The sequence below is a fragment of the Rhinolophus hipposideros genome (assembly GCF_964194185.1).
Source record: "Rhinolophus hipposideros genome assembly, chromosome: 24".
NCBI classification, from domain to species: domain Eukaryota; kingdom Metazoa; phylum Chordata; class Mammalia; order Chiroptera; family Rhinolophidae; genus Rhinolophus; species Rhinolophus hipposideros.
The window spans coordinates 29,341,333-29,368,598 of record NC_138070.1 but is presented as its reverse complement, the minus strand read 5'-3'; the positions used below and the strand labels follow the sequence as shown (position 1 = coordinate 29,368,598).

At 43.8% G+C, this 27,266-nt stretch overlaps 1 protein-coding gene across 4 annotated transcripts in view; it reads right to left on the bottom strand.

The window, feature by feature from the left end:
- Positions 1 to 11,322: 11,322 nt before the first annotated feature.
- The window catches only part of APLP2 (amyloid beta precursor like protein 2), a 77,054-nt gene continuing 61,110 nt past the window's right edge, over positions 11,323 to 27,266 (bottom strand). For 2 of the 4 annotated variants that reach the window (XM_081036876.1, XM_081036878.1), the window contains 9 exons: positions 25,889 to 26,047; positions 24,912 to 25,040; positions 21,853 to 21,952; positions 20,135 to 20,287; positions 18,585 to 18,620; positions 15,585 to 15,670; positions 14,440 to 14,514; positions 13,913 to 14,068; positions 11,323 to 12,772 (listed from right to left, as the gene is read on the bottom strand). In XM_081036876.1, the coding sequence (XP_080893002.1) occupies positions 12,671 to 12,772; positions 13,913 to 14,068; positions 14,440 to 14,514; positions 15,585 to 15,670; positions 18,585 to 18,620; positions 20,135 to 20,287; positions 21,853 to 21,952; positions 24,912 to 25,040; positions 25,889 to 26,047 (996 nt within the window). In that variant the 3' untranslated portion in view covers positions 11,323 to 12,670. The remainder of the gene's footprint in view (positions 12,773 to 13,912; positions 14,069 to 14,439; positions 14,515 to 15,584; positions 15,671 to 18,584; positions 18,621 to 20,134; positions 20,288 to 21,852; positions 21,953 to 24,911; positions 25,041 to 25,888; positions 26,048 to 27,266) is intronic. The other 2 variants (XM_081036877.1, XM_081036879.1) reach the window with 1 other exon arrangement.

Genomic DNA, 27,266 nt, shown 5'->3' with positions numbered 1-27,266 from the left:
ATACTGCAAGAACAGAACAAGAGACTGGCCAGGACTGACATTTCTACTCCTAGTACAAACTCTTCAATGGCCACATTATCAGGTTAAAACAATTATCATCCGATAAAAAGTTGGCAAAAAGTTATAAGCTATCAAGACCATGGATTCAAGTTCACTACTAATGATGACATTGCTCTCTCCAAATGTAGGTTGGGTCATGAGGTGTTAATGAATATTATGAGGCCAACATGATTGATGAGACTTACAAATTAAATGTCCAGTGCATGAAGACAAGCCACTACAATTTTTTTAGTGCTTAAAGTCATGCAATAATGTAATTTGGCAATTTATAAAACTTCATTAAGGAATGATAATGTACACCTTGAGATTTCTTAATTAAAAGCCAAAGAAAAAAGCCATAAACCATTATAGAATCACTATTTCCTGCCACAGTAAAAATAGCTGAGGGACAATACACGGAAACAACATGGCAACACTGTAATCCATTCTTCTGTCAGGAAATGCTGTTGGAAGATGCATAGATTTGAAGAAACTAACCACACACAATGGAAGAGGATGGAAGGATCAGATAAAAGTACAGATGTTTCTATTGTTGACCGGGAGAAAGATACCAACCAATAAAGGCTCCTGGTGTCTAATTTGGCTCAAATTTACAGAGTAGCAGTTGTTAACAGGGACCTCTCATACAAGCCGCTCTTCAGAGAGAAGCCTGCACTGAACTGCAGGTCTGTGCTGTGTTCCTGCCCACTAAGCCAACCTTTATAAAGGAGTTCCTGGAACTGTATTTTAACCAATAGGACTGAGACTTCCCCATCCAATCAGAGCTGTGCAGCTACGGCCCCGTTTTCACCAACTAATCAGAGTTGTTCCACTTCAACTAATCAGAACAGTGCTTTTTGGACCAAACTGAAGATTTGGATTCCTCATTTGTATGAGGACTTCTCTCTGTATAAGTCAGCTCCCCTCTGGCTTGGAGAGCACATTTTTCCTTTCCATTGAAGACTGTGTTTCACAGGCTGAAACACCTAAGACCTCTCAGCAGAGCAGGCAGGGCAGAGCAGCCAGGAGCGGACTATACTTGAGCCGAGCAGAGCTGTCTAGCCAGAGAGGGGCGACACCTGAGGGTTGCCCAGGGCATCTCACAGCTGTGCTGTTCTATAGCTGTGCTGTTCCACAGCTGTGACATATCACAGTTGAGCTATTTGCACTAAATAGTTTCCTTCTTCAACACACCCCAAATTGGAAATTCCTGAATTGGTGACTGTCATGCAGGGCGGCCTGCAGGGTCTTAGCTTCCACTCCCCACATAAGAACGCAGGATGTGGTGAGACCAAAAAGGAACACCCACGGAGCCATAGGTAGGGGGTTCATACCACTATAGTCTCCCTGGCAGCTGGGTTGGAGACACAGGAAGCAGAAGCCACACGATCCGCAACCTGCAGTCCGCTTCTCTACCAACCAACCAACCCCTTGCTAACTGCAATCCGCGCTTGCCAGCCACCATCTCCTTGCTAGCCCCCTTTCTCTGCTAGCGTAGCCACAGCAGTTATATTAGTTGCCAATGGCTCACTGGTTACAGCTGATGGCCAACTAGCCACAGCTGATGGCCATGCAGTCACAGTTGATGACCATTTACTACCTGAGCCAGCACCCCTCCAGGTGAGGAGGAGAGCCTGGAAATTGCACTCCTGGCTCTGTCCCCATAGTGACAGTGACCATCGGTTGACACTATTACAGCTCATTTTATGGCCTGATATTTGCCAATTGTATTGATCATAAGCATACAAGTACTATATTTTTAGTCAGCCCTACGTACTGGCAAAGATGTTTTCAACAGTTAAAAATAATACCTAACATTCATTGAGCACTTGCTCTGTGTTGGGCACCAGTCTAGGTTTAGGAGATTTTCCTGTGGTCACTCACTCATGACCCAATCAAGTAAGTACTATCATATTCCACATTTTTTGATGGAGAAACTAAGGCACAGAGCAGTTAAATAACTTCCCCCAAGGTCACCAGCTAGTAAGTGGTCAAATTAAAAAAAAAGAACCAGGAAGAATGGTTTGGTGGCAGAGCCAGGAGTGCAGTTTCCAGGCTCTCCGGCCAGCATAGAAAGGGCCCTGCAGGATTTAACTGAGCAGTTGCTGGAGAAGGCAAGAAGCACAGCCAGCCTTGTGGGCTGGATGTTCCTCACCGCGTTGCTTCGTAGCACGGAGGAAGCGCTTACTGAAGCAGCCCAGGTATGGGACTTGCAGTCCCAGGCGGAGACACTGGAAGCTTGAGTCTGCCTGTTAGAGGAGGAGCCCCACAGTGGAGACTCTGAGGCAGAGGGGTCGATGCAAGTGGAAGCAATGTAGCTCCCCACCTTCACACCAGGCCCATCGTGCAGCAAAAGGTAAAGCATGAGCAGCCTTTGGGCTCCAGGGGCATTACTGCCGGCAACCTAGCAGTGACTGAGTTCACAACCTACACCCCTTACACTCCCACTGAGTTGCAGGAGCTGGGGAGGTGGTACAGACAGCGCCCTGGAGAGCCAGTCTCGGCTTGGCTACTATGTTTATGAGATGAGGGGGCAGACAACATTCTCTGCTCCCCAGACGAGATGGAAAAGCTAGCCTTCATGACAGTGCATCCGATTACAGAACTGCCGTCGGTTAAAGCCAAGGCAACCACACTCTAATGGAGTAGCTCACTGCTGCGGTGAGCACTGTGTGGGGACAGGCTGGCAAGCTGTCAGACACTGTGAGTAAATGGCAATCATATGCTGAACTTGCTGAAATCATCTGTGAAATGGGTAGGAGACATGTTATGTTCAACCCTAATATGCAGGGGTCTGGATGATGAGCGTTTTACAGCCAACATAAGAGATCTGGTTTTGGATACTGCCCCTGCAAATGCTTTTGGATCCTTGGTTGCCATTCTTATGCCCTATGTGGGGTGGCAGATCCATGAAGTTACCATTGCCATGGCAACCCTGGGGGATGTTGAAAGCCTGCTTCAGGGGAAGTTAAGATGTGAGGTCCAAGAAGCCAAGACCAGGAAACCCAAATCAGAAGCAAGGGGGCGAGGTCGTGAGGGTCAGAAAGTAAGCTGTACACAGATGTGGTATGATCTCGTGGCAGCAGGGGTTGATCGGGAAAAAATAGACTGACAACCCAATGCACTCTTGTTGGAACTTTGGAAACAGTTGTGTCCGGAACAGCAATTCCGGCGAAGCCTAAAGGAGAAATCTGGGAAAGCGCGACCCGTGTCCCTCCAGGACTTCATGTGGCCACTTGAGGCCGACTCCTGTCAGCTTATTAGGGGTGGGGCCAAGGTACCCGGTCAGAGGGGACGAGCAAGGACCAGAGGCCCGATGTGGAACTGTCCATACATTGGTCCCCTTCTAATGTGCAGAGGGATTTGGCCCTAGTTGACACTGGCGCAGACTGCAGTCTTGTTTATGGGAACCCAGACTGTTCCCTGGACCAGCAATCTGTATTGATGGCTATAGAGGAAAGACTGTGACTGTGAAAGCTGTTTCCTTACCACTGGGTATAGGAAGGCTTCCCCCTTGTACCTACAAGGTTTATGTCTCCCCCGTTTCAGAAGATATTCTAGGGGTGGACGTGCTACGTGGCCTCAGCTTACAGATGTCTGTAGGAGAGTCCCGTCTCTGGATCCGGGTGGTGAAAGCGGTGACACGCGGGCATGCTCACCACCCTCCTCAAGTGTTGCCGCAGCCCTGGCACGTGGTTACAGTGCGACAGTACCGCCTGCCAGGAGGGCAGGAGAAGACTGGTCGTACAATATTGGAATTGGAGAAGGCACATATTGTGAGGCCAACGCACAGTCCCTTTAACTCCCCAGTATGGCCTGTCAAGAAGCCAGACGAGACCTGGCGAATGACTGTGGGCTGTAGGGAGTTAAATAAGGTGACACCACCCTCGCATGCTGCAGTACCTTCAATACATGATTTAATGGATCGTCTGACTGTCAGCCTGGGAACGTATCACTATGTAGTGGACTTGGCCAATGCTTTTTTCTCCATTGACATTGCATCCGCGTGTCAAGAGCAGTTTGCTTTTACTTGGGACGGGCAGCAGGGGACTTTTCAAGTCCTTCCGCAAGGATACTTGCACAGCCCCACTATCTGCCACAGGCTTGTAGCCCAGGATTTGGCACAGTGGGGTCACCTGTCCTCTGTGGCCTTGTTTCACTATGTTGATGATGTTTTACTAACATCTGATTCTCTTTCAGATTTAGAGCAAGCAGCTCCCTCTCTTCTCCGCCACCTGAAGTCACATGGCTGGGCTGTGAATGAGGAAAGGTCCAAAGCCCTGGCTTATCTGTCAAGTTTTTGGGTGTTGTGTGGTCGGGTAAGACAAAGGTCATACCTGAAGCTGTTATTGATAAGATACAAGCATTTCCCCAGCCAACCAAGGTCTCCCAACTGCAGACGTATTTCGGTCTGCTGGGGTATTGGCGGGTGTTTATACTCCATTTAGCACAGGTAACAAGGCCCTTGTATAACATGATAAAAAAGGGGCTTCATGGGATTGGACAGAGGCTATAGAGCAAGCTTTGTTGCCACAGCTTGGCAGTGTCCGGCTGATGAGGATCAGCGACATACAGTGGTCGCTCTTACACGGCTGTGCGCCCTCTATGGGCGCCCCCAAGTCATTGAAAGTGACAGGGGTACTCATTTTACGGGGCAAGAAGTGCAGCGCTGGGCTGCCAGGATGGACGTGCAATGGTTGTTTCATACTCCGTACAATCCATAAGCAGCTGGCATGACTGAACGCTACAATGGCCTTTTGAAGCAAGGTCTCCGAGTGTCAAAACACCCTTCCACGATGTGTACTGTGCCTCGTGTGTATGGGACGTCCTGAGAGTCCTGAATGAGAGACCACAGAAGGGAGGGCCCGCACCAGTAGAAGCTCTGCTACATCGAACAGTATCTCCCATTCAGTTACAAGTTACCACCAGTGAGACTCTGTTAAAGCCAGGTTACGGCAGAAATGGAAACATTTTGCTGCCAGCACCCACATGCTTGAGAGCAGGAGAACAACAGCAACGGACTTGGCCCTGGCAGGTCAAAAGCCCCCACTGTCGATGGTTGGGCCTGATAGCCCCATGGGGAGCCGGTTCGACCCATGATTTGCAAGTGACGCCAGGGGTGGTGGCTGAGTGGCCACCGCAAGTGACTGTAGTATACGGAGGTCCCGATGCCAGGACGATTTTGCGGAGAACCTATGTGCTCTCACTATGGCCTATTATGGGGTCCCCTGTTCTGTTACATGTTGAAACTACGCAAGCGACCCCAAGCACTGCCATAAAGGTCTGGTACCACAAACCGGGAAAGGTGCCAGTGGCAGGGACCCTCCTTTCCCAGGACAAAAAGCTAGCATGTATCCTCCCAGATGGAAGGGATTTGCCATTGTTGGTTCCTATGACTATTTCTTTCCGTCAGTAGGTGCCTATGGGCTAATATGCTAGTGGATTGGGCCTGTACTTTTACTGGTGTGGTGAGTCAGTCATCTTGTCAGACCAGCACAGAACTGCCCATTATTAGTTCAGCACCCGGGTTGCTGTGGAAAATTCACCACTCCAGGTGGCAACGGCTGTATGGCTGGACATTGAGGGTCACCGCCTGGGACACTAAACTGGACTGAAACTTTTTCTCGTGAGCTGGGTTCCTGGCATGGGGCCCCTCGCAAAAGACGCTGGTTGCGTAGGGTGTGAGGTGAGACTCTGGAGGGGTGGAGTGTAGGGAGCAGTTTCCAGGCTCTCGACCTCACGTGGAAAGGTGCTGGCTTGGGCAGTAGATGGCCATCAGCTGTGATCAGATGGCCATCCGCTGTAACCAGTTAGCCATTAGCCACTAATATAACTGCCGTGGCTGAGCTAGCAAGCGTGGATTGCAGCTAGCAAGTGCAGTTAGCAAGAGGATTGTGGATTGTGGATCATGTTGATCCTACTTCCTGTGTCTCGCCCGGCTGCCAGTGATCCTGGGGTGCAGGAAGACCCCTCGTTGGGGTACGGTAGATGTTTGCTTTTGTGTCTCGACCAGCCACCATCAAGAATATAGTGGTATGAACCCCCATCCATGGCCCCGTTGTTGTTCCTTTTTGGCCTCACCATATTCTGCGTTTTTGTGTGGGGAGCGGGAGCTGAGTGCCTGCGTTACAGTTTCATAATTCCCATTTACAACATGATAGCTGACTCCTAAATTTTATTCATATTTTATGGAAAATATATTATGAAAAATTTGGGACAATTTTAATACTGATGAATTGACTACTTTGGAGTAAAGAAATATTTCCGGCTAAGATTTTGAGGCTAGTTCACATGGATACCATAAATGCACAAAATGCTAAAAACTGTCTTTGATGAAGTTATTTTGACAAGAATTAGGAACACTTAATTTTTTTCCCCCTTCTCCTCCTTTCCTCCCCCGCACTCCAGCTCAAGCCATTGTTTCTCAGTCTGGTTGTATAGGACACAGCTCCCTGGCCCATGCTGGTGTTATGAGCCTTGCACTCCCCCCGGCTGAGGCAGGTGGTTGCCGGTCATTGGTCGGCCACTTACAGCAGCTCACACTGGCCGCCGGCCGCTCCTGGCAGCACATGGCAGCCCACGGCAGTACATAGCAGCCCAGCCAACCTCTGGCTGCTCATGGCAGCCCAGTTCCAGGGAGAGCTGTTGTTCACAATCTTAGTTGTAGAGGGTGCAGCTCACTGGCCCATGTGGGAATCGAACCGGCGACCTAAGCATTAGGAGGATGGCGCTCCAACTACCTGGGCCACCGGGCCAGCTCTAATATTTTTAGTAAGATTGTAAGTGACCAAGAAAACATTTTATACCACACGGAGATTCATCTGGTGACAGTATTTAAAGAGTTGTTGAGCTTAAAGATGTTACTGGTCTGTTTTTTTTTTTCAAGCTAAAAAAAACCCCACCTGTTCTATTTTTCTAGAGAAACTCATGCTATGGAGAAATTTTAAAACAAGTCTGGAAAGATTTCCATTTCTGGGTAATCTTGCTGTCAAAAGTGATGTCTCAACTAAAAGACCTATTTGTATATTTAAATTTGGAAGTAGAATTGGTAAAGACGATGGGAAATGTAGTACTATAATAGGCACAGCCAATGAGGCGCTTCTTCCATTCCAGCCTGTTTTTGCAAGATATCTCTTCTGGTTTTTTTTTTTAAACACCTTTATTGAGGTATAATTGATATATAAAACTGCACATATTGGAAGTGTACAATGTGACAAGTTTGACGAATATATACACCCATTAAACAATCACTACAATCAAGAACTCTTTCAGCTTTAATAGCCATTAAATACAATAATGAAACATAAACTTTAGAACCAGACTTTCTAACTGCTCTATTTCAAAGTGTTACAACAGTTTTTAAAAAATAGTAAGTTATGGGGGAGCATAACTCTCCACTCTGTATGTATAAGTGGCACATAGTGACCTCCTTCCAAAGAGGGAAGGGGGAGGGGAAAAAACTTCACATTGGAGGAAATGAGCAACACTGCTTTCCCTCCCTTACTCCCTCAACTAAAGTCCATAAATTCATTCAGATTTCCTTAGTTTTCACTGATGTCCTTTTTGTCCCAGAATACATTGTATTTAGGTGTGTTCTTTTAAGACCCTCTTGACTGTGGCAGTTTCTCCAACTTTCCTTGTTTTTGATGATCATGACAGTTTAGAGGTACACTGGTTAGGTATTTTGTAGGAGGCTCCTCTATTTGGCATTTGTCTGATGTTTTTCTCATAAGACCCTGGGGTTATGTGTTATTGGGGAGGAAGACACGGAGGTTAAAGGGCCATATTCACCACACCATATCAAGGGAACTTGGCTGTCACCATGACTTGTCACTATGGGTGCCGGCCTTGATCACCTGGCTGAGGCACTTTCTTTGCTTGTACTAAAACTAGTAATATTTTATTGGACCCCAAAGGCTTTGTACCCTTAAAATTTGGGGGTAAAATTGTTTTATGCTTTCCAAGTGTCTATTTGACAGTATATATATATAATTTTTAAATAACTATACACATAAGGTACAGATTAAAAATGTTTTATTGATGGAGGTTGCTGCTCTAATCAGAAAGAGCCACTGACCTCAATATTTTAAGTTCAACCAGACCATTTTAGGTTATTTTAAGTTAACCAGACCTGAGTGAACTTGGCCAGACAACTCCAGAAGATTCAAGAAAGTCATGCCCCATTCATTTCAAGGATTCTAGGGGGGAAAAGAAGTATTGATTATGTCTCCTGTCCCATTCTCTTGATAACGGGGCTACTCCACAGTGCAGATGCACTAATAGTCTGTAACTGTTAAGGTCTGCTTAATACAAGTACCCACAGAGGACAGACACGATTTCCCTTTTTTTCATAGTAGGTAACAAAGCAACATACCATTCTCCTTGTTTTAAAAGTATTTAGTATCGGGCCGGCCCAGTGGCTCAGGCGGTTAGAGCTCCATGTTCCTAACTCCAAAGGCTGCCAGTTCGATTCCCACATGGGCAAGTGGGCTCTCAACCACAAGGTTGCCGGTTCGACTCCTTCAAGGGCTGTGCCTCCTGCAACTAGCAACGGCAACTGGACCTGAAGCTGAGCTGTGCCCTCCCACAACTAAGACTGAAAGGACAACTCGAAGCTGAACGGCACCCTCCACAACTAAGATTGAAGGACAACAACTTGACTTGGAAAAAAGTCCTGGAAGTACACACTGTTCCCCAATCAAGTCCTGTTCCCCTTCCCCAATAAAAAAAATCTTTTTTTTTTTTTTAAAAAAGTACTTACTATCCTTGGTCCCAGAAAAAAGAACCTGAAAAAAGAACCTGTTGCACATACCAGACTTGGGCTCTATGACCAGACTTGGGCTCTATGCTGAACAGCGTGGGACTTTGTGGCCATGTTATAACTGAAATGAGACAAGCCATAGGGCCCTTCTAGTTCCTTCCATCCATTTTGTCCGTGTCCATCACTTCTAACAAGGAACGCAACAGAGCAGCCTCCTTTAGAGTGGACCCCTGGAGCTCCCAAAACCTGAGGGACTCATCACATCCCAGTCTGAGTCTCCTAAAATATCAGTGTCACAGCAACTGAAACCAGAGCAGATTGCCAGGACACCCGGTGCCAATTTGTAACTGTGAGCAGACAGGGTAGTACAAGGACCTCGCACCCAAGTCAGCTGAGAGCTGTCATCATCTGAGACTGACAGCTAGGTAGGCAGGGCCACATTCCTGAGGGCACAGCTGAGTCACCAAGGCAGAAACCAGGAGGTAAGTTTCTTTCAATACCTGATGAGGGGAAGGGATGGAGCTGGTCTAGGGCGAGGCCCACCGGCCAGTCCAAGACTTACATAATTTCCATGACATTTTCTTTCAAAATGCAAAAACTCTCTCTACAGAGCAACTACATCTACAGATCTGAGTCAACCCGGGGTGAGGGAGATATGGGAGCCTGGTTGCCATTACATTCAACTCTAACCCTGAATGTCTCTGTACTGAGCCCATTTGGGTCATGAATGTGTAAACAGAAGCCACAGCAATTTCACTGGCCCCAAACTTCTCCCAGGCCCATTAACAGGAATGTCGGTAACAGACTGAATTCCCAGTAGTTGACAGGCACCAGCTTGTGAGGTGACTTCCATGACGTGGTGTCTTCCACGACTGACATGTACTGAACAAGGGACTGACTATAACAGCTGGTTTGGATCTCTGCTCCATCTCTTTCCGCTAGACTAGGAAAACCTCAGCTTTCTGTCCAGTAAGAATGCCCATGCTATAAAGGTTAAGACAACTAAATGAGACACTGCTTGTAAAGCAGCTAGCAGGTGGCAGGCACTAAAATAAGATAATGAATGCTAGATCCACACCTTTCCAGCTGATACTACACAGGGTCAATGGCTACACTCTTCCAAGCAGTGGCAGAAACTGGATTCAAAAAATAAAGTTTCACCTTTTCTATGACCGCTCTGGCCACGACTTGAATGGCCAATGCAGGAGGTAGAGGCAGATGGGGAAGTGCTAATCATTACAAAGAAACAGCCTGTTTAACTGGTTTGTCCCAAGGTGCTTCCTTGCCAGAGGCTCACAAAATGCGCACTCCCTATTACAGTATCCTAGGAAGAAACATCATACATGTACACGCGTACATTTACACACATATGTATGTATGTGCAAGATTAATTGCGCCATATATGTAAACTGGCATTACATTAAAGAGTGATGACTCTGAGATTAACCCGATTTTACTTATACGTGTAGCCAGACATTAAAGATTTAGTCACCAGTGTAAACCTCCCCTAGAACGAAGTGACTGTAAGCAGCTGACAGGTAAACAAACCTTTCAATGAGAAAACATCGCCTCCTAGTGGCAGGTTGTTTAAGAAACTCAGAAACGGAGACTGCAAACATTTCTCTGAAAATTCAGCCACAAGCTCCCCTCATTGTTTCCAGTATCAAGAAGCAAAGTCTCATTAATAAACATTGGTAGCTTAAATTAAATTTTGCTGGACAAAAACTCATGGCTGACTTTCCTTCTTATTTTATTTTTTAAGCTAACCTTGTACTTTCTTAAGTTTGATCAAACAAATGATCGCTATCCATTTACATGAAACCAGTAGCTCAAAAGGAAAACAGGTTATGTAGAGAAGGGAAGAAAACTAAAATTTTTCTTTTTTTTTTAAATTAAAGTTTATTGGGGTGACAATTGTTAGTAAAGTTACATAGATTTCAGGTGTACAATTCTGTAATACATTATCTATATCTCACATTGTGTGTACACCACCCAGAGTCAGTTCTCTTTCTATTACTACATATTAGACGAAAACTAAAATTTCTAACGTAAAAACTCAGATGGGTTTGCCATCATTAAAAAAGGGATGTTTAAAAAAACAGTAAGATAAAGCAAGCAGCCCTCACAAAATTTAAAAACATGATTATAAAATTCACAAGAAATGCTGAAAGGTAAAGAAAAAGCAATCACTCAGATTACAGAATAAAACTAAAGAAAAAGAAGCCATCAGGGAGGTCCAAGGTCTAACCAATTATAATTTTAGAAAACATGCAAAACACAGTGGAGGAAAGCTTTAAAGACATAATGAAAGAATATTTCTCTGAGTTAACAGACATCTGCCTTCAGGTTGAAAGCACTTCCCCTGTTACTTTCATGGAATTCAAGCTCAAGAGTCCAACTTGTGTGAGCAGACTAATCCCCGCCTCTGCCAGCAGCTTGGCAACCCATCGTCCTGGACGTAGGAGGGTTGAAACCATCACCACAGAATAATAAACCAAGGCCAATAAAACAAGGAGTCTTGGTGGAAGTTAAAGTATTTATTGATGTGTTTAAATTCTGTACATTCTCCACAGATCAGATTAAGGAGTTTGTAGGTAAAGTTTATCTGTGCATAGTGGGAAGAGACATGGATAAGGGAAAGGAGGGGAGAAGAAAAAAAAAAGTCACAAGGAAATAGAAAAAAATACACCACAGGTTACCAGAACCTTCAGAATAATAAGAAACAGCTGTGAGCATCAATGCCAACTATACAAGCATTACAGAGACTCGTGTGAAGGAAACAAAATCTTCACCACTTCCCATGGTGTCTACAGACCATATCAGGTGTAATTCAGAATATTCTCCTTCCACAGAAAGCAAACCTCCCATGGTCTCTCCCTGGCCACTGGCCGCCTGTAACTACAGTCTTCTCTGAGCGAACACCGATAAGGCTGGTGACGGGAGAGGGAGGGCAGAGTAGTCAAGGTACAAAGGGGGAGGGACAAGAATCAGTGCCTTCAGAGGGAATTGTCCAAAGAGGGGAAAGACAGCACATTCGGACATTCCTTGGGAGGGAAGTGAGCTGTAAAAAGCTACGGTAAATAAACGGTGGACAATGAAGTTCATATACAAACTACAGGCTAATTTCTGTGGAAGAACTGGATTTAGAAGGAAAGCAGTAGTGGATGTCCTATTCTGTATACATTAGGCTTGCTTAAAGATGCTGGAACTCAAATGCTTTTAACCTCCTTGGTGACGGGACTTGTGTGGAGACACCAAGGTACCCAGCAGTCGAACACCAGACTCCCGACATACTGGTCCTTTAAAATAATTTGGAGAGGGTATCAGATGTGCTTCAATGGTCTTACAGTTCCCTATTTCATTTAGTTTCGCAGCAACTTTCTGAAAGCTAATTTTAAAAGGGAATACCTCTAAAAAAAATAAAAACCAGGACAGTGAATGAGCCTTAAACAGTTGATTTATACAATGCAACTGGAACAAACCACCTGCATATACAGTCTATCATTGAAAATCAACATTTTCCATGTCTATAGAGAGCACGTGTGAAACAATACAATAGAAGTGGGATTCCTGATTAATTTAAAAACAGAAAACTACATCAGTCAAATATCTGCAATAGATCATTTTCTCATTTCATTTAAGGTTTATATATCATATATTGTTATATTAACATTTTTTTCACCCATTTAAAAGAATGGAAATTGTGATTCTACAGTAGTACTTTATAGTCTTAATGATCCAGGAGGTCTGAATGTAAGATGAAATCCTCTGGAAGTAATTGTTGGTCAGTAGTCGATCCCAAATGCTGGACTTCTCTGGCCCACCTGCACCATTGCACTCCAATGGGGGGGGCCACATGCCTTCTCCCACTTAAACCTGCATCTGCTCCAGGTATTTGTACGTCGGGTTTTCATAACCATGGTTCTGCATTTTGTTCAGGTGACGCTCTTCGGGGGTGAGCATTGGGTCGACCTAGAAGAACAAAGACTAAGGATCACCTAAGAGCATTGGGTCAACCTAGAGGAACAAAGACTAAGGGGCACCTAAGAAAATGGCACAGGACTCAGAAGACCTGAGCTGTTTGCTGTGAAATCCCCTGGGGACCAAAACCAGCCCAGCATCCCATTTCCACTGGGTGAACCAAATAAGAGCTGGTGGTGAGGACACAGGAGGACAAGAGAGAAAAGAGGAGGGGTCCAAGAGGCAATGCTTCTGAAAGCTGGAGTCCTAAAAGCTTAGTCCAAGTCAGAGAAAATAGTGAACTGAATTTCCTAGAACCACAGTGACAAGCAAGTCCCAGTTCTGCTACCTCCCATCTGGGACAGCCTAGGCGAGCACCCTGTAAAACAAGGAGTGGGCCGGGGGCTCTATCGGGTCTTTTCTAGCTCTTGGAATTCTACAACTGGGTCTGTGTCCGGCGGGAGATGAAACCAAATAACTAAGATATGCATCTAAACTAATTTTCCAGTGCATGTTATATTCCTTATTGGATTCATTTTCTAGAATCAAGAGACTAGACGTTTCCACCACCCACCAAAATACGAGTGACAAGCAGATCTAATTACAAATCAGCAAAAAAGATGAAACAGAAACAGCCTGCTGTGGCTCTTTCTAAATTTCTGTTGCTTTTTTCCCCATTAAAAAAGAAGAGTATTATTCCCAGTTCATCTTTTTAAGGCTTAATTCACTCATAATCGCCACTGTTGCCTGACCTATCATATACCTGGTTTGTTCCTTATAAAACAAGTCAACAACAACAGAGTATTAAGAGTCCTTCATTCTCAAATATCGAACATACCTAAAAAAGGGAAACACTAAGGAAATAATTGGAGAGAACAGTTTTCATTCTCTGCAGCATAAAATGCTCTTAGTTTTCTCACATTCACAGTCAAAGCCCAAATTAATGCTGAAAGTTGGCAACAGCCCTTTGTCATGGGATCAGCATCCTTCAGTCGGAGCCGACTTCCATACCGTGACCTAACAATCCAGTGAGTAGTCTACGTGATGTGCAGCGCCCAACAAGTACAGACACCTGAACTCCACACAGCTCCCAGCAGCAGGCAGCAAGCCTTGCCAGCTCAGAGCCAAGTCGGAAAAGGCTCAGCTACTCACCTCCACGATCCCATGGCTGATGGTGCCGTACTGTCTCTTCCTCAGCATAACTAGGCTGATGACTATGACCGTAGCAATGGCCATCGCAATGACCAACAGGCCAATGAGGGCGCTGCTGCTCAGACTGAAGTCCTCCCTCAGCTGCGCCACGGATTCCTAAAACAACAAGGCAGATGTGTGACAGTCCCAGTGACCATGGGCACAGCGTTAAGAGATGGCAGCCAAGAGGAGAGCAACTCAGTGAGAGCCATGCTTCTTTAGTGTGTCTCTAGAACCAACGGGAACCCCAAGAGCCCGCTTTCCAGGTAACCATCCACATGGGGAGAACTCCCACTTTTTCCAGTCTCCTTGGAGATTCTAATTTTAGATTTCTTCTCCAAAAGTATGGAAAACTGGGGATGAGGGCCCTTGATAACCTAAGACACCGGGCATCTCTCCCATTTTCTACTTGAATGAGATGTCAGGAGAGAGAAATAGCTGAGATGGACATAAAAACCTGGCATTAGTTTCTGGAGTTAAACACATACCGGTTCTTCCTCAAGGCCTCCAACTCGCTCAGAATTGAAAATCATTTCCTTAACATCCAGCGTCTCATCAATGACCTGAAACAGTATGAAAATGTCAGTAACTGGGATGAAGGGGAAATGTAGTATAAACATTATTCCATTTACTATTTGGTAGAGGGAAGCAGATGATACCCGATGGAAATACACTAATCAATCAGTTCTGCCACATTTATCTAAATCCACTCACCAAACCCCTACATGAAGGACCAAGTGTGACTGGAAAACTATTATATAGCAGTTGGTCCTTTAAGGGCTTTCACCTCCTTTTTCCCACAGAAAACTGTTGTGGAGAGATATTTCAGGACAGATTTCTAGGTTGAAATATCAAAGTCAGTGAAGGATAATCCAGAAATTTAAGTAAGAGACAATGCTAGAAGAATAATTAATAAGTGGTATAAACCTAAGGCAGTATAAGGACCAAACCCAGCTCTACTCCATTTGTCCCCCCTCCTTCTTCCACCTCTCCCCTGCCTCCCGCCACCACTCCTCTTCAAGCCGTTGTTTCTCAGTCTAGTGTGTAGGACACAGCTCCCTGGCCCATGCTGGTATTATGAGCCTTGCGCTCCCTCCCTCCCCAAGGTGGTTAGTAGGCGGCCGCTCACAGCAGCACTCGGCAGCTCATGCCAACCTCTGGCTGTTCACAGCAGCCCAGCTCCAGGGAGAGCCGTTGTTCACAATCTTAGCTGTAGAGGGCACAGCTCACTGGCCCATGTGGGAATCAAACTGGCGACTTCGGCTTTAGGAGCACGGCGCTCCAACCACCTGAGCCATTGGGCTGGCCCTCTACTCCATTTTCATTATAAAATCTCTACTCACTTGAAAATGGCCTCTGATAGTTCATTCATCTCTTCAGTTGCAAATGTATTTTCCCACATTTTCCCACAGTATAGTAATAATGAGCTACTGAAATATAATTATTTATTCCTTCTCATACCCAGATGCTAAACAATACAGCAATCCTGTGGGAGCAGCTGGAGCCCACCCATTTTCTATCATATGGAAAATGAACACATGGTGGCTCACTGGGAAGAATCTAAAACAATGTCACTTACTTTAATTATTCTCAAAATTAAAACAGGGCAGGGCAGAAGAGAGAAAAGGCTCACCATATTTTCATCCACTTTATTCTTACTGTTAATCACTTTCTCCTCAGCACCAATCAGTCCTCCATCCTGCTCTCCTATTCCAGAGCCTGTGTGGAGAGAGATCATAGCTGAGTTTCCCAGGATGGGCTGACCACAGAAGCAGCAAACACCCTCCTGAGGGCAGGGAGCCCCCACTGAATGCCTCCCCTTGTGACTCGATATGCTACTTGGTTCCCATTTTTGAGGACATACTATGGTCTATAAGGATGAATGAAACAGGCATTTTTCAGAGGGCCAATGGGAATAATGAAGAGAGAGTGCTTACTTGTATCCAACTTGGAAAGATGAAATACAAGCCTTTAGAAGAGAATGTTTATTATTATGAGAAACAGAAGCTGAATCCAAAGGCATTTTTACATGGAACACATGTAGCACCCTATGAGACATTACCGAGCACCTCCTATTATCCCACAACTCACTCCTTCAACACCTGGGGTTCCCTCAGGTGAATGGAACCACTGTTGTACCTGAAATGAATTTGCATGTTCGCCTCCAGCATCGTATTTTATCCCACAGGCAATTCTTTCTGCCTGAGATACCCTCCCTGACCTTAAACCCTTCCTATTTGTCCTTTAGTTGTATCTGCTCTTAGGAGACAATCCCAGGTTATAACATTTAAAATCTCCTGTGTCTCCAATAGGCTGTGATCCTCTCAGGGCCTAGATTATACAGTCACATCCTTGATGGTTATTAGTGAATGAACAGGAAGGAAGCATTCCACAAAGAGGAGGAATCCTGACACCAGGGTGGAAGGTACCTTTCTATAAATGGAGCAAGAATAGCAATACTCTTCTTGCCAAGGTCAGACGTGGCCTGAGCCAACGTCACTTGTGTGTGGCACTCCAAATGACAGTGTCTGAAGGTGCAGTGTGACTGAAGCCAGAAAAAACCCAGAGAGGAAAAGTGAGGAGCAACCCTCTTTATTTTCAGCTCCAAAGCATGTGATTTCTAGCTATCCTAAGAGTTTCTCATTAATAATAACATATACAGTGCTATATGAACATCTATGATTAAAACCTTTATAAATAGCTCAACCTGACAGCATACTCGGCATTGTAAGGTGACCACCTGCAAGTGAGGAACATTCCAGCATGAGTATATGCAAAGCACTGCTGTCCCTGTACTTGCCAAAGGCAGGCAACCATATTACTGGGCCAGCCACAGAAGCTTTCCAGCTTACAACTAGACTCGTTCTTGATGGGACAATTCATAACAACTACTGCAGCTGAACTTGCAGGCCAGCTAATGCAGTAGTAACTCATTAGAACGCAGCCTAAAATGGTGCATTTTTTCCCCTAAAGCTTTCATTTTAAAGAATAATTTCACAATTTAATTCTAGGGTAAGTTAAACCAGGACTGGCTTTTGTAGTCTCAAAATGACAACGAAACAGCAACACTGCCCTTGAACTATCTGAGAAAGGGGAACGGTGCTGCCTCAGCAAGGATACTCATGCTCAAACCTAATCAACTCTAATTCTGAGCTCTGTCCGTCAATTCTGAGCTCTGTCCAGCACTTTTTCTTAGGATCTCTTCCTCAAAATTTTAAAGGTCATAAGGACAGTATCCTATCTAAAAAACAATGTGGCACTGAACCCACTAATTTAAAGTCCTACTACCAGTCCAAGCTAGTCAAATACTTTTTTGGTGGTATATCCCACGTGTTTCTTAAACACTGACCAAAACCATTTTGGTTTTACAAAATGCATAAACAAGTTGACTTTAAAAGACCAAAAGTTAGTATTTAAATTATTCCAACTAATAACAGTTGACATATGAGGGGAAAAGCCAGTTAACATTCTAGAAAATTTATGTCGATCTAAAAGCATCTTAAGATGTGCTGTTCAGAGGCATGTTAACACACTGATGAAGAGGCATATCCTAGCAGAATAAAATAAAGTATTTACATAGAAGCGATTTTTAGAAGATTTAAATCACAGCCTTACGTTCTGAGAATAAGCTGTGGCACAAACCACCAGCACATTCTCAGCCAGGGAACCCTAGTAGTCCATCCACAATCCATCTGCCAAAGCCAAAGGAGCAGACTCATAGAACACACACTAAGAACACAAAACATTTCAACTAACTCAGTGACTCTTAGCAACTGTGGACTACCCAACAACCTGGGGAAATTCAGCAGCCAAAACTGGTATTTTATGTAACAGAAACAGCATAGGCTTTAAAGACAGAGGGAACTGGGTTCAAATTTTGGTTCCTCCACCTCTTAAACTCATGACTTTAAGCAAATCCTGTAATCTGTAAGACTTCTTCAACTGCTCAATCTATAAAAGAGAGCTAAAAATACCAACTACAGTGGGTTCAGAGGATTAAATGAGATCAAGTATACAAAACATTTAGCACAGTGCTTACATAATGTTACATTTTTCTGAAAATTGGAGATTCACTACAGCAAGAGTTCATTTGTCTCCACCTGTTTCATCCATCAGCTTCTAATACGTTTTGATTAATGCTGTAATTCAGGAGACATGAGACAACTGGCAACAGACAGTTGGGCACAGACAAAGGGCAAGGGATAGCTAAAAAGGGAAAAGATGTAAGTGGGAGGAGCAGAGAAAACAAGAGGTGAAAGAAAATGACTCTCCACCTGACCGTAAATTAAGCATATTTGGTCACATACTAGCAATTTTCAACCAATCTGTTTAACTTGGACATACTTTTAAAAGTCTACCCAGATTGAAAGAATTTATGAAAAATCTATTTTGGTTATTCTGGTTGTCTCTGGACATCCAGAAGGAAAACTCAGGACGGCCACTGTGTAACCAATGCCACTGACACTGGGCTCTAGGCACTGAAGATAGGGCCACTCTGGCTCCACACACAGCCGTGTCTGAAGAAATGAGGTGGAAAAATCGGTGATGTTATGAAACAGAACATGAGACTTCTGACACACTGGGGAAGTGACAGGAATGACGGTCTTTAAGGGAAAATCTCTGACAAACCAACCTTTTTTCATTGGGTGGTACAACTCCGGCTGGGTGTCTAGCAGAAAGGAAAACAATAAAAACAAAATAGCACAAAAGGAGATTAAGAAAGAAAATGGCTTCTTTCAAATGTCCTATCTTAGAATTTCTCCATAATGTGAACAAAAAGTATCCTTCCTTAAGAACCATGCCTGAGATATTCCATAAACAAACCAACGGTAAGAACTACAGCAAATTACCGGAAGGTGGGAGAGAAAGAAGCAGGTCTGTCTTGGGTCTTTTGGGGGAAATTTTGTGAGATTCCCAAATTATTCAGTTTAACCCACAAAGTTCTTTTCATTAGACAACAACAAAACCAGAAGTTAGTATCGATTGTGATTTTCTGAAAAGGAGACAAGTCCTAGTTCTGACAGGTCCAAATGTCCCGGTCCCAAATAAGCTGTGTGGGCGTGGCCGCTGTACAGCCCTCACGGAAGTGCAGGTTTTAGGAACACAGATAAACACTCTTTGTTTATCCACCTCTTTTCTCAGATTCTGTTGTATTATTGGAGGGTCAACTGCACTGAGTTGGTATTTCTGAGGTAACTAGTTGAGAAGACATGTAAGGTCTGAAGGCTAAGCTGGATGCCCCCTTCTCCCCACCTGGTGCTTTCCTCAGGCCTTCGTCCAGCACTAGGCTATCTGGTCAGAGGTGAGTAACTCCCTAGGCCTGCAGGACCAAACCAGCTTGGATTCAAATCCTTACTCTCCACCTACAAGCTACATGACCGTGGGCAGATACTTCATCTCTTTCTGTCTGGGAACCCCCAAATGGAAATACTCCAGTAGAGAATTATTTTGAGGATTAAAAATGAGAGCACCCATGACCAATGGTTAGCTAAAGCTGGCACAGCTGTGGCCACTATTTTTTCCATCACGGCCATCAGCAGCAACAGCAGCAGACAAGTAAGTAGAATCTAATTCCACACCCCGGTATCAGGGTACTGGTCTCAGCACCTTGTTTGTTTCTGGTGCAGAAGCTTTGAGAGATCCCTCTCGACATCAAGAATGAGCAAAGGAATAGAAGAAAGCATGCGTGACTGGGAGGAGAAACAGCGTCTTATCCCCACCTCATATACCAGAGGTGTCACCTTGAGCGAGTCATGTCACCGCTGTCCTCTCCATTACCTACCTCCCAAGACTATTATGAAAAGATAATGACATAATATAACATGAAAGTGCCATTTAAACTGTAAAATGACTTCCACATGTAAGGTATTACACACACTGGGGGAAGCTGATGGGACCAGGAAAATCAGTGGTATTTAAGCAAACCATCTATAAAATGGGAGAAATATTATTAACCTCATGGTGCTACTGAAACCAACTATCTGAAAGCACCCAGCATGGTGTCTACGCAGAGTAGGTGCTCAATGAATTGAGTCTCCCTTTCTCTGCCTGTCTCTCTGAGAAACACAGCCTCCCCAACACAACACAGGTTCAAAAATCTGACCTCCATTTTCTAACTGTGTTCTTCTCCCTCCATACCCTCCACCCCCACTGCCAAGAAATTGCACTGTCGATCATACACACCTTCGTTCTCAGGTAAGGACGGGAAGGGATGGAAGGGGTGGAATGGCGGGATCTCATCACTCTCTTCAGAGCTCACCCGGACATCCACGGGGGTCTCTGAGATAGAGGACGTGAACTGGTCCATGTCTGCACGCTGTTCTTGAAGTAGCTCATCTGACAAAGACAGACATGGCAGGGAACCAGGTTTCCAGAAAGATCTAGTTTCTAGGCATAGGACTAACAGTGTGAACAAGGCTAATTCATGTCATCATAGAACGTGAGACCTGCTGAGGGGAGCATCTCTCCAGCTCACAACAAGTTCAACAGCTGCCTCCCTCCTTCCTGAAACAGCTTCCCCAATTCTGTGGCATTGCAGAACCCCAGCACCGGGAACTCCAGGGCTCCAACCTGGGCACCTCTGTCTTCTCCATCGATTCACTCTGGTTAAGTAATTTACCTAATGGCACAGTTTTAAATATCACCCACATAGGACTCCCAAACCTACGTGTACCTACTGCCCGACCTATGGCTCATCAATCTACTAGCCGACCTTACACCTCCACGTCATATCCAACAATAATTTCTGTTTAACATGTGTAAAGGGAACACTTTACCTCGGTAAAATTTGGCACCACCATCCACTCAATTGCTCACAATGAAAACCTGGGCATTCTTTTTTTTGTGTTATCCTTGATACTTTTCTTTCCCTTACTCTCCCATCCGACCCATAGCATATCCTGTTCACCCTACTCTGAACCATTTCCTGAAGACCACCCCATCTCTGTCTTCTTTTTTTTTACCATCTTAGTGCACATAACCACCCTTCTCCTGGACTTTTACAGTCGCTTCCTGGGTGGTTTCCAATTTTAATCAACTCTCCACATAGCAACCAATTATTTTTTCTTTAATTCACGCTCTTTTTAAAAAGCGTAATCCAGATCTAGTCAGTCACTAGTTTAAAAGCCTTTAACAGCTTTCCATTATCCTGGAATAAAATACAAACTCCTTCATTTTGCTAAAAATTGCTTGTAACAAGTTGGCCTCTGCCTACTTCCTTTGGCCTCATTTCTCCCTCTTTGACCTACTCACATGTGCTGCCACTTGATTTAAACTCCAGGCCTCTGCAGTAGCCATGCCTATGCTAACAGCATTTTATTCTCCTTGTGGTCTCAGGTTACTACTCCTGAGACAGCCTCCCTGGCCTCCCAGCCATTCTCCACAATCTCATTCTAGTTGCACCTCCCTACACAGCTTTCATCCCCTTGTAATATTTGTTTTGCTGTGTTTTTCTCCTACTAGGACATGCGCTCCAGGAGATACTGTCTGCATGTGCACCATTTTACTCTGTGACACAGAGCAGACACATAAATACTTATTGAATAAACAAAGATGATAGAGACTAGAAGAGGACGTTGCAATGTGTGTAAAATAACTGCCTTGAAATATATCAACAACCAAGGAGGGAAAGGGTAACAGGAGACTCCCCCAGTCCCTTGCAATTTCACAGCCTAGGTTTTTCTTCCGGTAACAGAGTGAAGGTCAACGAAACTCAATGCTCAGAGCCAGTACTTGACCTTGCCACATAAGCTCCAGGGAATTCCAGACTTCTGAAACGATGGTGTGCTAACACCCAGCTTCATGGCATTGCCTGTGCCATTTCTCTAATCTAGCACAGCTGTCATTCTCGAGATTCAGCAAGAAGTCCCTCCTGACCTCAACACAAACACAGTCGCACCCACCAATTTCCTCTTGGATTTCTTGGGCTACATAAGGTACTTTGTAGAGCAGAGAGAGGCTTTGGTTCCTTCTTTCTTCAATCACGTGGAGATGAGTCATCACCTGGAAGTACAGTATGGCAGAGAAGCCTTGTCACCCAAACATCCGGCCAGGAGGGACATCCACACACACTTCTGCAAAGGCCAGCTGAAAAGGTATGTACGCTCTCTACAATGTCCAGCAAAGCTGCTGGTCAGAGGGAATGTATTAATCTCCACACAATATTTAATGACCCCTAACGTATAAGAATGTGTTCAGACTATGCGATACCCCTCAGTGACCTTAGAATTTATCCAGAGAGAACTCCAAGTTAAAAGAAAACTTAAAAATTTTCACAAGCCACTTGTTGATTTTTCATATGAGGAACTTACTAACTGTACTGAATGAGTTAAAAAGAACCCTAATTTGTACAATGCCAGGTACTCAATAATGTTTTTCTGAGTGAAAATGGGAAAGAGTCGACCAATTTTTACCACTGGTCAAATTAGATGGGGTAAAAAAAGAATGAAATCACAGGCTAAAAAACAGATTTGGGGGACATTCATGGATTTTGCTTAGTAAAGCAATTAACTAAAATGATTATCATGATGAAGAAGAGAACTAGTTTATTCCTATTTAACTAAATTAGCTAATCTTTCAAACATTTGCACTGAGATATAAATAAACCTGATTTTAAGGGGTGATAAAGGAAGACTTATCTACCACCTGTCTTCCATAGCTTACTACCTTTTCTAAATGAAAAGTTCCAAGGTTATTCACTTAAAAAAAAAAAAAAAACCATGAAAGCCGGTCACTTACTTTTAAAGTTTTTCAGGGTGGAAATGAAAGGTGATTTGGGCTAACTTCCACCCCAATGGCACAGTGAAGCATATTGTAGCTCCCCCTAAGCTACTGTCCTGCCTGGTTACACTTGGAGTTGTCGAGCTCTCCCAACAGAGGGCGCTCTAAACCAATGGATTAATTCTGTGGACTCGATGCCATTAACATGAAGGGTCAAAATGGAAAGAAAAAGTTAAATGGAAAGATGCTTTTACTGTAGATTGATGTCTCTCTGACCTTTAAAAGCAAGGATGAAGTAATTTAATTTTGTATTTGCCATTCTTTTAATCAAGTAAATTGATGGGAAAGCACAAGAGTGAGTGCCTCAGAGAAAAAATGCAAATGGAAATGGAAACATGGACCACCCACAGCCTCAGCATGTGTTGACACTGTTGTACTTCTTCAGATGAATTAAGAAGCCATTTGAGAGAGGATGGTTCATATACCCAATGAGGACACACAAACCACACAGTGGAATCATGGACATTAGTATCTGCATAGTGAACCCATGAGCTGTACAGCATGAGGTAAAAGCACGACATCACTCACACCCAAACCAAAGATGCACGTTGTAACAGGCTGAATGTATTCAGGGCTCTGTAGAGTCCAGATAACAGAATAGGTGACAGATAAAAGGTTAATGTAATTCAGAGGCCACGCTTCACTAGAATTAAGGGGTCAGAGCAGACAGTAAATATCACACAATAGAACTGGGTTCCTCCTGGCCCCGAGATTTTCTAAGGAGGGTTTTACTTGTGTGACCTAGTGTAGCACTATAATCTTGCTTGTAGATAACTCATTCTCTACTTGTTAATTTAATATACTGATCAGGTCTCTCCTTTCCTTCTACTCTTAACCACACAGGACAGGCTCCCCACCCCACCCCCCGTAAAATACTATACAGTAGTCTAGTTTTTCACACACAAAAAGGAAAAAATGATTACATTTTTAAAAAATCAAGTAGACCTGAAAAACCTAACCTGTCAAGATGCATGCATTGTTCCACCTAAGCTTCCTGGGAGCCAATCTAGGAGATTCTTGGCCTTTTCTCCTTCTCTTCTACTCCGTCCAGCTTAAAGGGAACCACTGAGCTCCAGGCCTATACCATATCCCCACTGTGGTCCCAGATCCATCCCCTTTCTACATTCTTCCCACCCTGTAGGAGCCCGAGTTCTTTCATGTCTCCCAACACCCCAATGCTAAAGTGAAGTCTGTATGTTTAAGGCCAGTTATTCTTCATCTTTATAGTGAATTAATTCTGCTTCTCAAGGGTACACATGGATTGATTCAACTTTCTATCATGAGATGCTAGTGCAGAGTTTGGCAGGTGAACAGGAAGCACATAAACTTCTGCTCAACAAATGGAGCAATAATAACCTTACTGCACTATTCCTAGACCCGTTGGGCAGATTTCCTTCCAATCATAATACACATGCGACAAGAAGCTAGGAAGGGGAGCTCCTGGGATGATGGGCAAGTACCCGCGCTTACAAGTGCCTCCCACATATGGTGGGTACTCACAATCAGCACAGTGCTGTATTTATAATATGGGAGGAAACAAAGTAAGATCAGTTATATCCTTACGACGCCCTCTAGGAAAACTAACAGGCTGAATTATTAGACTTCCTGATTCAAAAAGAGAGCTTGCAGTCTTGTAGGCAAGTTCATTTTCAATGAATACAAGAGATTAAAACTCAAGTTAATATATGGGCAATATCGAATTAGAAAGAGGGTCCAGAAACAAACTTTTGTAGATGACTGTAAAGAAAAGCTAGACCCAGCATAAGACAAAACCCAGGAATGTAAAAGTGTCTGTTTAAACAAAAACTGTAATGTACAAAACAAAAGAAACCAATTTTTAAGATCTGCTTGATACATTTGCTAAAAAAAGATTTCAAATATTAATTCTGGTGGTACCCTAAATCAGAAGTAAACTGACAGAAACAGACTTCAATTCAACATAATCATGCATTCCTGAACTTTCAGAAACTCTTTAAGTAGAAAGTACTTAATATAAAAAGTATGGAAAAGATATTTTAAAAATAGTAACTTTGCAGAAACCAAGTCTTGTACCTAGGGTGTCTGTGGAAATCAAAAATCATTTTCTAAGGCCTGATATCAAGCACAACTATCAGTGCTGTCCAACTGTCAGCCAAAGCAGCCTCTCCCCACTAGAAACACTCTCCTCTTATGTCTAGTGTACCTGGGATTTCATCTGGGCCGCCTTTTCAGGGTCGACAGCCAACACATGCTGGTAATGACGGATGGTATGCAGGCGATCTTTGTTCTCAGCACGGACGTAACGCCGCAAGGCCTGGAGGATGCGATGAGGCTGCAAGAAAGAACAGTTGTTTTATATCCAAAGACGAGGGAAGTGAAAACAGGCAGGAAAACAAAGCTATAAAGATTCACTAAGAATGTAAAGCGCAGTGAGGCCCCAGAATGAAAGCCGTACTTTTAAAAGCTTTCAGCTTGTCAAGTACCAAGAAGCTACCTTTCCAAGAAAAGTACCAAAAACTAAGTTCCAAAGTTATACTTGCTCCTTAACAAACAGTATTTTCCAGAACCTCTAGCCCACTGTCCTCTTCCAATGTGTACTCTGTCATTGGCTCAGCCTCCAACACCTTAATTACAAGCTAGGCGGTCCCTGTGTCACCCAGAAAAGATTTTACTTGCTTACCTAAGAAGGATATCTTCCTTTTCAATATTTTTCGTCCCCAAAAGCAAGACAGGTTAGAATTAAGGGGTAAAAATGTTTTGAGACCACCAGCACAAAAAGGTTTCTATATAAATTACCTCTTTCTTCATCATCTTATTTAGAATAGAAGTGGTTCAAAAGCTTTTGTCCATGGAAGGCATATTTTTATCTTTGAACCTAAGGCTGCCACAAAAATTCAGTAGCTGAATAACTACCAACCAATATCCTGAGGTTATGCTTTTTTGGTGTCAGATACTTCCATGCCACAGGTGGCATTCGTAGGCGTAGGTATAATGCTAAGCTTACATAAGCAGATACTACAACTAATACCTTTTCCTCCTTCCTCTTTCCTTACCTCTAGCTTTGCCAGAATTTGACATAAAAATGTCATTTTATTGACCTGTGTCATACATTGGTTCTACCCAAACAGTACTTCAGGGCAGGCGACACTTCATCAGTGACCTGCTCTTAAAATGACTCACCCGGGGCGGGTCAGACTGCAAGGCGGCCAGGTAGTTCTCCAGAGCCATTCGGCGGCGGTCGTTCAGCATCGCTTCCACTCGAGCCAGGTGGGTCTCCACCAGCTGCTGCTTCTCGCTCGCTGCTTCCTTCTCTAAAGCTTTCACCATAGCTTGGAAGTGCTAAACCCAGTCAGTAGGAACAAGATATATATAATTCATGGTACCTAGAGGAAGTCTAGGCAAACAACTTTAGAGCCCAGTGCTGCCTGGGTACGCTGGTAACCAGCTCAAAGAGTGGAGCAAGGAGAAGATCTAAGTATTGTATAAAGTAAGTCCTCACTTAACATCCTCGATAGCTTCTGTGACTTTAAGTGAAATGATGAATAACAAAACTAATTTTACCATAGGCTAATTGATATAAACAAGAGTTAAATTGCTACAATGATATTGAATGAATGGATGTGATTTGAGAACCTGCTGTACTTTATCTGATTTGTCAGGATGAATTACTTCCTTGTCTAACGACAGTATGGTAAATCGAGTGTCAGAAGGACTCCTTAGCATTTCCATAAGTGACATTACTCCTTTCTCCACATACTCTACAAGAAAAAGAAGGCTGTTGCTTTCCACATTGTAGCAAGGTGCAGACTTCTAAATCCTGAAACCACAGCCTAATAGGTGTATTTTAAAACATATTCCAGGAATATGGTGGGTTTGGCTGACTCATTCACACGGGAAGTCCTGAAGGGCAAGTTGTGATCTGTGAGGTGCCTGGCCATGTTTAAAGGTATAGGGATATTTTTGTTTGTTTTGTAAAAATTTTTTTTAAATTTTTACTGGGGAATATTGGGGAACAGTGTGTTTTTCCAGGACCCACCAGCTCCAAGTCAAGTCGTTGTTTTCAATCTAGTTGTAGAGGGTGTAGCTCACTGGCCCATGTGGGAATCGAACCAGTGAAGTTGAGTGTTATAGCACTGCGCTCCAACCACTGAGCCAATTGGCTGCCCCTAAAGGTATAGTTTAAAGCTACTGAATTAATTTCTTTGCACAGGATGCATTGGCTATCTAGAAATTAGCACTCGTAGATTTTCTAGGTGACTGATAAAAAGCAAAAGTGTTCTGATAAAGGTTATCATGAGAACAGAGATTTCAGCTAAACATAAACACCAACTGATTTAAAATGTTTAAAAATTTTATGAAACCCAAATCTGTCCTGTGGATTATTATCCCTATTCCTATCAACACCCCCTTCTAGTCAAGGAGAACGCAGTTGCTGCTCTGATTCTAAGGTTACACGCTTGCAAAGTTAGAGATGAATTGGTACCAGAGAGCTTTATTTTCTGCCTTTGACTTTCCAATAAGTATGTAAAAAAGGAATTCAGTACTGCTAAAAAAACAA